The 10,775-nt window shown below is 43.1% G+C and overlaps 1 protein-coding gene and 1 long non-coding RNA gene across 5 annotated transcripts in view; both read left to right on the top strand.

Moving 5' to 3' along the window:
- The first annotated feature begins 573 nt into the window (after window positions 1-573).
- Window positions 574-2,252, top strand: LOC142877471 (uncharacterized). The gene is made up of 2 exons (XR_012923849.1): window positions 574-1,060; window positions 1,259-2,252. It is a non-coding gene; the product is annotated as an uncharacterized LOC142877471 (long non-coding RNA).
- Window positions 2,253-4,557: 2,305 nt separating this feature from the next.
- Window positions 4,558-10,775, top strand: part of atp8a1 (ATPase phospholipid transporting 8A1) — an 89,857-nt gene continuing 83,639 nt past the window's right edge. For 3 of the 4 annotated variants that reach the window (XM_076012103.1, XM_076012089.1, XM_076012110.1), the window contains exon 1: window positions 4,559-5,159. In XM_076012103.1, coding sequence (XP_075868218.1) covers window positions 5,111-5,159 — 49 coding nt within the window. In that variant the 5' untranslated portion in view covers window positions 4,559-5,110. Of the gene's footprint in view, window positions 5,160-10,775 lie in introns of all 4 variants that reach the window. The other variant, XM_076012094.1, reaches the window with a different exon arrangement.

Raw genomic sequence — 10,775 nt, 5'->3', positions numbered from 1 at the left:
ACAGCCAACACTGCTATATTTTTATTGTTTTCTGCTTCATTACAGCGACTCTAGCCCAGGTGAACCAGTGGTACAGAGACTAGTGGTCTCATCCCACAATGATAGGGTTGCTTTTTCAATTCCTGAAGCTGAATTAGTGCTCATGAATATTATGGGATGTTATTATTAGGCCACTAAATTCCTATCGTTAGCCTGTGTTCTGTGAAGTCATGATGTGTTACGAAAAATAATTGTATTTTATGCACATATCTGGTCAAAATGAATATTGTTTTCATCATAATGAAGAAGACTGGAAATATAATGTACTGTATAATTATTTAGTACTAGTATTTTATTGTTAACACTGGTTCTTCTATATTATTATGGTATCTGGGTGCTGGCTGGATTATGGGTCCCACATTTCGCAGTCATTGTCTGGATAAAGCTGCTTATGTTCCTCTGCCTGCCAACATACTGTCCTTATAATTGGAATAAATCTGTCACCAGGCTTTACATATCATTTTCATTTTAATTAGTTTTTTTTTTTTTTTCCATGCCCATGTGGAGCAGCAGCTTCTCCATCGCCATTTCCACCCCACAACAGAAGAATTTCTCTTTAAATGTCGTCACCCTACTGGAAAAAGAACATTTCTCGCAGATGCGCCGACAGAGAGTGAACAGTGAAAGATGAAAATGAAGATAAACAAAACACCTGCGAGGAAACACCAAATCGTGTTGTTCACACTTCTGAGAAGACACCACATGACAGGCTTATCAGAGCTTCATTGGAACCCACCCAGAGTCGCCCGCAGCCATTTTATCTTCCTTCAGCACATTTAGACATGAGATGAGTGAGAGGGTGACGTTGTGTTGAACCCTTGCTCAGTTCAGTTTAGCTTCCTTCATCAGCAGAGCTAATGCAGTCCCTCCACCACTTGCTATTGGAAAAAAAAAATCCATTTGAAAGATGAATACTTCAACTCTGTTTTAATTTCCCTGCTGTTTGTCGGCTTTGCTGCCAAATGGTGCCGGCGTTGATGGATGATTTTAATTTTTTTTTACTCCAGAGAGAGAGAAACAGGTAGATTCATAGATTTCCCGCTTTGATTTTTTATCATCATTACTTGACTGAGTCAATTTTTATTTTTTATTTATTTTTTTTTTAATCTAAAAAACAAACAGAGGGTAAAAATGACATCTTATGCTTAAAAACATGTTTTTTTTTTTTTTGTCATGTTGTGTTTTGGTACATGATCACTTTGTGACCTTTTGTGACCAGGGATGAAAGGAACCAGTGGCCTCGTCATTCAGTGGGGATTGTCTTACGTCACCCTCCTCGCTGCAGATCAATGTCCACAGGAGGGCAGAGCACAGTTCAATTACCGTCAAGCCTAAATGTCGCTGCATGAGATCAATGCATTGAACGGATGGTGCAGCTGCACGTTAGGTGGTGGCATCCACTACCTCGGCCTTTCCGACTGGCTGCTGATAAAAACCTGTGGCATCCGAAAGAAATTAGCCTGGTTATTGATCCTGACGCTCGCTGCTTTGGCGGGATGACACAAAAACTGTCACATTTGCCAAACTAATTCAGCCTCATTTTGGCTAATTACATGTTAATCTGTCAAGCCTGAGTGCACTCATGTGCTCACTGAACATGTCAGTCTTGTGTAAGTTTATGTTCACTGGCTTTAAGTGGCTCTTGTGCATGCAAAAACACTGTAAATGTTAACGCTACATATATTAGAGAACAGAGGGAAAATGACATTTACATTTACTGTGGATGATTGGACCATATCCAGGAAATTAATATTGTACTGAGCAGCCGCAGGAAATGTAACTTTAACCATTTCAGCCCATATGGAAATTCTTTGATATATATAAATATATAATGTATATAATCATTTTTTGTACTATTCAAATGTTTTTTTTTTACGAGGGCTGATTTGCTCGTGATTAAACATATAACAACTATATCATACAAATTATTTGATCAGGATTGAATCAAGTCTTTTTTTCCAATTTGTTTTTCACAGCGCAGTCACCAGCATGTCCTACATACACAAGCGTGAAAGGCAGCAAGTTGGAAAAGAAGAATATTTAATACATGCTAATTAAATCTTAGGACTAAAATAACAATCCAAACGTTCCCAATGCACAACTATTACGGAAGTTTTTGTTCTTGCTGGATCTTATTTGCATCTGAATGACAGGCTGCAATCTGCCGTTATTACATTACAACAGGACAATAAAGACCAAATGTGTCCAAGGAAGCTATTAACAAAATCTTTTAAGGTCACCATGACTAAAGACTAAAAACATCAATAAAAAATAATCAGGTCATTTGCCACAGATAGAGATTAAAAATATGGGTTGGAAATAAGAATGGTATATGTTTGTACTGGATGTTCAATAAAATGGAAACCTGGAGCGCACACACACACACACACACACACACACACACACACACACACACACACACACACACACACAAAACACTCAGGCGCACACACACCATCGAAAGAGGCAGGCTTCTTGTCGTTGTTGCCTAGCAACCGTAGGAGCTAGATCCAAATCCCCATAGTGGCAAGCTGATGTTAAATTAGGCGGAGTGGGGGAAAGAAAAGAAATCTTAAAGAGAGACGTGTCTCTTGCAGGCACAGGAGGAGGCGTTTGTGCTCAGGTGTCTTTTGTTTTTATTTTGGGATTTTGGTAGATTTTGCTGAACACATAGAATAATCTCTTCATCTTTCTTCTTGGGGACTGGCTATTGGCTTTTTGCTTTTGGCTATGTTTGTTCAGGACCTAAATGGCCAAAGCGATGCAAGCACAAGCTTGACAGCTGTGCATTTTTTATATGCTAGCATCCACGGCACTTCCTCTCTGTTCACTGTAGCTGAATCATATTTCATCTTAACAGCAAAAATATTTCTTTGTGGAATGTGGCAGCCGGCAGGAAAAGCCTTGCAGCTCTTCAAACTGAGAGCATAATAAAACATTTATGTATGGTGAAGACGCTGCTATCAGTAATTCTGGAACCTCTGTCAAAGACCCAGGCTTGTTTTCAGCAACACGGCTGTGCAAACACTCTTCCCATGCGGTAAACACAGCACTGGCTTGTGTTGCGTCTGTAACACTGCAGTTCTCCCAGGCAACTGCAGTGGTGCTGCTGCTGCACAAATGCCTGCTCCTGCATGTGTGATTTGCATTTCAACTGCAGTGGGAAACGGGAAGGCAAGATTGGCTTGCTGCATGTGCTGCAAAGATGCTCAGGGTGCCGCTTTCCCTCTCATGCTTGCATATTTAATGCTGTTTTCATTACCCTCAACTTGCCTAACTGATGGTTCCTGTTAGAGCGGACTAATGACGGGAGTGACTGACGGTAAGCAGGAGTAAGTCACCCTGGATTAGATCATCTGCTGAGCTTCTCTGCAGACATAATCACATAATAGCTCTCAAAGTGATTCATCGTGTTTTGTTACAACTCCTTAATTACGTTGTGATGGTTGCTGGTAGACATTCAGGTATGTGTGTAGGGGTTTGGTTTAAGTGGATTCAGCTGTAATGTGAAAACAGAAACATTTGTATAAACACTGGTTTCCCCCTTGGGTCAGATGCTATGCGATTTCCAGCAGAATAATCAAATAAAACATTTTCTTGCAGCAATTTTTGCTGCCAATATCTCTAAGCCATTGAACAGTATCTCATTGATCAGCAGTCTGCAATCAGCATATGATGGACAGACAACCAATAAATTCCAAAAGATTAAAGTGAAACTAGTTAATCCCCTCAATGCACATAAACTATGCAATTTTATCCAAGACATTCTTTTTTTCCTTCATGGCTGATGGAAAATGTCTGTTTCCTACAGATGAAATATTATCCCTCCTATTGATCTTCTCTTCCTGTTGCCCATAACTTGCAGGAGGGGTTTAAAAATACACATCTTGTTGACATTTTTGCAGTACACCGCAGTTCACAACTAGACACCACATAGAGAGTTAAACAACAGTGAGTACAATGCAAATATGATTAATCAAGAATTTTTGCATCCTTGCAAAGTCACTTTATTTTATATGTAATATGTATAATACATATGGTAACATATTGTTGTGCATTTGTGTAAACTGCAAAACATTGTAATATAAAAGACAGTGACATTAAGGATGAAAACATTCCTAATGAGTCATTCGTTCTTCACTGGTGTAAATCAGTGGTGTTTTGGGAGTTCTTTAGAGAATAAAGGCAGTATTTTGCTGACGCCACAATAGCCCTCGCTACATTTCTAACGTCATTTATGATTAAAATAAATAGATAAATAAAAATAAGGCAACTCCCACCCAGTGTAACATGTACTATGCGCCTTTAGTCTGGGATGGACAACTCCCGCAGTGGTGGCGGGGGGTTGCGGTGAGAACAACAGCCAGCATATTCGTCACCCACTTTTCAAAGCGTGTCGTTCTCGTGAAATAATCGACTTCAAAATACTTTAAAGTGAAACCTATTCAATTATTAATGATATCGAAAGTTACACTTTCCGATAAAAACAAAAATAAAAGTGAAATACGACGCTGTCGTGCAAGTTAATATAATTCACCACACCCCTCCCGCCGTACGTGACTTGGTTCGGTCCATACCGTGAAGCCGTTCCGTCCCCCTCGCGTCAGTTCATGGTGAGACTGTGCTCTCCCGTTAGACTGGGAGGGGGAGGCGGCTGCTGTCGGCTCTGTAATCCGCCGATGTGAAGCAGGATGCTGGGGGAGTCCATGGAGTCGTGAGCCGTGGCTTAAGGTTCACCCACCGCCAGGAAACGAATGTTAGCCGCACTACGTCGCCCGTGTCTTGCCGTTTAGTAATTACAAAAAAGAAAAAGAAAAAAAAAAGGGGGGGGGGGGGGGGGAAGACGTGTAGTGCTGGGCTCCGCACGAGAGGGATTCCCTCCCTGTTTTCCTTTCTTTTATATAAAAAATACAAACAATTATCAATTGCGGCCGAGGTTCGATTCAAAGCCGTTTTTATGACGTCTGAATATCCGTAACGGTTGACGAGACGCAGCCGCACAGGCACCGGGAGCACGAGTCGTAAGCTGCGGCCGCTTGACAGGTGCCGTGCCCCGCCGCAGCGTGGAGAGATGCCGCCCGTCCGGAGAACCATGTCCGATCTTCGTAGCCGCTCGGAGGGTACGTGAAGACGTTTTTCCAATTCATTGTGCGCTCCCTGTTTACCACCGCTCCCTTTTGTGTGAGAGAAATGTTGGTGAATTACGCCGCCCACGTCTGATATCGTTGATGTTGCTTTCAAGGCCAGGAGGTAGCTTTGGGAAATTAAGTAGACAGTACAGTGCCCCAACTTGCTAGCAAGAGATCGCTGTGATTTCCAGTGATCTAAACAAGGGTTAATGTAAAACAGAGACCTCGAGAGTCCTCCCCCCCCCAAAAAAAAGACATTCGTCTGCATTTGAAATTTAAACTTTCCCCGTTTCACGCTAATGCAATTAATGCAGCAAAAGTTATCCCACAGGAGAAAATGCACTGACTCATAGGGGCAGGATAGAGAATGGAGGGGTTTCCCACGGAAATGCTGAATGGAATGTTTCCACGAATCTTGCGAAAACGAAACTAGTGCTGTCCAGACAGCGATGTCCTGCACACTGTAGAGGTAAAACGTCATGCCAGTAGGGGAATAAAGTGAGTGGAGGGCTAATGCACAGTGACAAGTCACACCACAAGTCTCACGGTGTAGTGCAAATGGGACCTGCAGTCCCAGTATTGTGGTCCATGATAATGATGAGAATACAGCCATTGTAATTTGTGTGGGACCCCTCCTCACACTCCCCCCCCCCACCTCCCCTACTTCATCACTGCACCAGTAACTTTCCACTGCACCTCGGTCTAGCGCGTGCCAGGCTAAAGGGATGCACCTTACTTAAGTGATTTAAGATGCCCATCATGGGGATCTTTTCAGTCCCGGGTTCCCAAAGGCTACTTATCCGTACCTTGGGTGTGGAGCTAGTGCTTGTGTGGCGAGTGGAGGAGGACACATACGGGCATTACGGCTGTCCACTGATGGCCCAGAGGTCTGCAGGGTTTTCTTTATGAAGTCTTTAAATTCCTCCTGTCACTTATTCATCCCTGTCCCTGACCTATGATCTGCCCGCACTGGGGCATAATGTATCTGCGGGGATCAATTACAAAGAGTGTTGCTGTTATTTATGGCGCTTGCTGCAGTTTATGTTTCTCTTGTCATGACTTAATTTGATCCAAGTTATTTATTTATCTTTTTGTCAACTGAAGACAAGCTATCCCGCCTGTTTTATTGCCAAGGATCTTTACTTTCGGTTGGGGCTATTGATAAATTGCATATGAAGCATTGTTTTTACGAAAGGAATGCAGTTGATTTGTGTGAAATGCTGTGTGTTTGTTTATTGTTGAAGCTTTTCTTGATACGGGACCTCTGTCTGAGTAGCCGTGACAGTGGGAAATCCATTTTTAAAGAGACATGCGACTCGCTTTAAAAATTCAGTATTTTCTTGAACATGAAGGATGGGAGGGAAGATGCAGCAGAGGAGCAGAAATGTAAGATAACCAGGGGACTGAGTGATCTGGCAACAGAAGTTAAATAAACCGTTGCTGTCCCAGTGTCCCAGACCAAACCCAAACTGCATTACAGTCCTCAAAGATCTTTTGGGTTGCGCGTGTCTCATCCAGAATGACTCAGTTAATAATTCATAGTGAATTATTACCATCACCCTTGTCACACAGCACAGCCCAGCCCAGCCAGGGGTAAGCATTCAGCTGGTAGAATCCATTTGCTGGTTTGTGCACATTTAGCACAGATTCACAAATAATTCAGTTTTTTGCGTAATTTACCATGATGCTGAAGTCTGCTCATCCATCGCTACACTTATATGCTGTGGGGTGTGAACTGTAGGGCAAAAAAAAAAAAAACCTGATCCAAAGTATATTGAGGAAAACCCTCACAAGTGTGCTATTCAAAACGCTGCTGGAACTGTTGAATTTCCCCTGAAGCGTGGCCTTGTTATTGCAAGAATGGTAACAGCACGTATCTTCCCACACAATCATCTCACAGCGTCTCATTGTGCGAGGCCGTTTGTTTTTCCGGCTCTTGTGTTTAAATGCCACTTTTTTTTTCTTTTTTTTTTTTTTTACAAAACAATCTCTCGACATTGACGCGTGAGTCATTTAACTGCATCAAAAGATTCCACCCAAGACTGATACATCGTGCAGTCGCCGTAATCATAAAGGCAAACAGTGAATTATGCAGCAGCTATTGTTGTCATACTCCGCCCACTGCACACCACCTTCTCAAGAAACAAAGAGGAAAAGGTTGCACCAGGCACCCTCTGCTTCAGTGACAGATAAAACGGGACTATCGTGTATTTATTTACAAGTAGCTTACTGGTTGATTGGATTTGATCACCTCTGTTGTCGCTGTGCCAGGCAAGTCACCTGACGCTAATGCTTCAACGTCAACATTTGCGCCATTACCGTCTCCATTTCTACTTTGGTTTCTTTTTTGTTTCCGCTCACCTGGTCGTGCGTCTGTTCTGCGGCGTAGGCTTGCTTTTTACGAGAGCTTAAGCACCGTCCCCACCCTTCAGTTTTATTTTTTTTAATCACCACAGTGCATCAGGCAGGCTTCCATCTAGAAAGGGCAGCCCTCTGCTGCCAGACTTACAACCTAATCCATCAGCTGCCCGTCCGTCAGCTCCCCGTGCGGCACGCTTGCCAGGTCTCACCCACCCCGTGCCGCTCCGCTTCTTGTCACTCTCCTGGGCTGAGCTGTGGAAACATCGGTGCCAGTCAGTGTCTGCATGTGTGTTTCCAAAATAACCTTATCTAGGCCGCCCAGTGACGTCAGCAGGCCGCCACCCCGTCTCATGTGTGACACAAAGTTGACAGACGAGGCACCTTTATGGACATTGATTTCTCAAATGCACATTTCCATGGTCGCCAGGAAAGTGCTTAAACACCTAGATGGCAGGGCTGATTGACAAAAGCTTTGCCAGCTAAGTCGAGGCAGATGACGGCAAACATCCTGTTTGCGGTTTTAGCGCGCCTGCTCATCTCCATACTGACCAAAATCCCTTCTTACGAGGGAATTTGGAGGTGAAGAAGAGGCAGGTACGCTGCGCATGTGAATCTGTCACAGCAAAATCGCACGATAGCTTTAGGTTCCCGTTTCACTGCTCCCCTGATGTGTGAGAATGAGGAACTTGTGAATTTCTGTATCTAGTTCATATGCTTCCGCAGCTAACCGGATACCGGTGATGGGTTTTTCTTTGGGGCGATAGACATCGAAAAAGGGGCCGCATGCGTTGTGAAGTGATCGAGACTTGCCTGGTGGATGACAGGCTGATAATAATGTGGCACAAAAGCCCAGCACAACACTAAATCCCTAGTGCAGGGCTGCTGGAGTGTCACAAAAAGTCCCCCCGGGCCTCTCTCCTCTCTCTTGGCCTTTCTGCGTGCCGGCATGGGACATCTCCTTCGCTCTCTTTTCCACTTAATGTGCTGCCTCCGCCACTAACCTGCAGCTACTCTAATATGTGCTTCTTCTAATACCCGGTTCAGTACCTCAGCGATTCTCCACTGTCATTCAGGCCGAGTGGATGTGACTGGCCACTTTGGAGATGAAGGGAGATGTTAAAATGTTCACGTAACAAAGAGTCCACACAGAAATGAATGCGGAGACAAAGAACCAGTTTTTGATGTTTGCATGGTCTCATATTCACTTGAGACAAAGACCGACAGTCGGTGAGTGAGTGAAAAACAGAAACTGCACTCACTGTTAGGGGGGGTTGGTGGCAACGACAACATGTAAACTAACATGTGAAAGTGGACTTCAATCAATAAATGAATGTGTTTCGAGACAGTAAATGCAATTTGAGTAACTAAAAACTAATTGCATATCTCCGTCTCAGGAGTAGTTCAAGAGTCCTTGAACTGTCACTTTCCTAGAATTGATTAAGTCCTCCATAATTGCGTGTTGGCAGTTGAGCACGAGAGCATGCTCAAATCAAACTTTATTTACGAGCCCCAAAAGCTGTGTTGCAAATGAGCTCACAGGGACATAAATCTTCCACGGTCTCCGAACCAGTCTTACATGGTAAATTCCTTTTCTCAAAAGTCAAATAATTCATGAAAGCCACCGAACACTGACTCACGAGACACTGAAAAAGATTGTATTTTTTTCCCCCTTCAATCTTTTTCCTGTCAATCGACGTCTTAGTCAGGGTCTGGTGTGTCTGTGATGCAGATGCACACATGCATGAACAGCATGGTAATGCGGCATGCCTGCACGTGCCAGGAGAAGACAAGGTCAGATAGAAAGGTGTCAGCAGGCACTCCACAGGGAACCAGCCCTATCAATGGCTGGGAATATTAAACTCATGCTGTACACGACCCGAAAGATCTCACCGCATCGCATGACCTGTCGCAGCTTTAAACCCGTGTAGTCCCCACTGTTGCTCACGTAGAGGATTCCATCATTTATTGCCCTATTTCCTGCCCTAGGATTTTGCATTGCGCCTCTGTGAAACACTTTTTCTTTTGCCTATTTCCTGTGAGCAGGTGGGCCATGGTGATGTAGATGTTGTATAGAAAAGTCGTCAAATGCCATGAATGAAAGTCTTCATTCAGCCACATTTCAACTGCTCACAGTCCAGTAATATTTTACACGTTTACGGTGCTAACTTTATTGTTTGGTTGGGCCCTCCTTAATAAATACATTGTCCTTTTTAATGTCAATGATGTTGTGCTCTTTAACAGGGGTGGAATTGATCCTCCTTTGAAATATAGCCGAGATTCCTCCGTTGATAGCTGTGGACTAAATGATAACGTTGTACACGTAGTACTTTTGTGGCGACGTGTGATAAAGGTGCATGTTGTGTCTCTCTAGCAATGTTACCTCAGGTCAATGAGCACTGAAATAAATGGGATGGATTAATCGTCATTGCTCAGCCATTTGGAAATTGCAGCTATTTTTAGCGAGAACCTGACAAAAAAAAAAAATGGTACTGTCACCCATATCAGCTGTAAGTGCTGGACTTACTGACTTACTGATTACTGATGTTAGGGATCATTCATAATGTATTATGTAATGTATATATATGATCCCTGACATCGGTAAGTTCAGTAAGTTCAGACTGAAATGTTTTCTTGCTGATGCAAAATAGCCATATGCTTCTCAGTGGAGCAAATAAAAATTTCCAAATTGGTGACAGGAAAATACATTCCCCACGTGCCAAGCGTTGGGCTAGTTGTCGGTTGCAACCCTATTAACGATATGTTGAATAATTCTTTGACGATTCTAGCGTGAGTTCTTCTGACAGTTATCTTGGCCAACCTGTTAATGCACCACTTTTTGGCAATGCAACAGTGTAAAAAAAAAAGAAAGAACATGCGGTCGTGATTGTTGTCAAACTACTGTGAACACTGTAAGCGGCCTACGCCAAAACACATAGCCGCCAGCATGTTTTTAGAACCTTCAGCAGTCCAAACAGTTCATTGCAACGAATAAAAGGAATATCCTTTTGGATATCCTCGTTGTGGGATGGTCTCTCAAGAGAAAACAGTGAATCAGTGGCTTTGGAGTGTGTTTGTTTGGGAATCACAAAAGTTGATAAAAAAAAAAAAGACAGAAAATACTACCCATTTTTCAGATAAGATCAGTCAGAAATGACTCTTTCTTACTAGGTGTTATGGTCTGAAATTTAGAATTCCGGCCAGGACAAGGCCTGTACTTTCTTAGAAATGATCAGAAAACGTTCAAGT

This window comes from Nelusetta ayraudi, unplaced genomic scaffold, assembly GCF_046127955.1.
Source record: "Nelusetta ayraudi isolate G7.1 ecotype Tasmania unplaced genomic scaffold, CSIRO-AGI_Nayr_v1 ptg000005l, whole genome shotgun sequence".
Taxonomy (NCBI): Eukaryota; Metazoa; Chordata; class Actinopteri; order Tetraodontiformes; family Monacanthidae; genus Nelusetta; species Nelusetta ayraudi.
The sequence above is the reverse complement of the archived record's forward strand: the minus strand, read 5'-3'. Positions and strand labels throughout refer to the sequence as shown.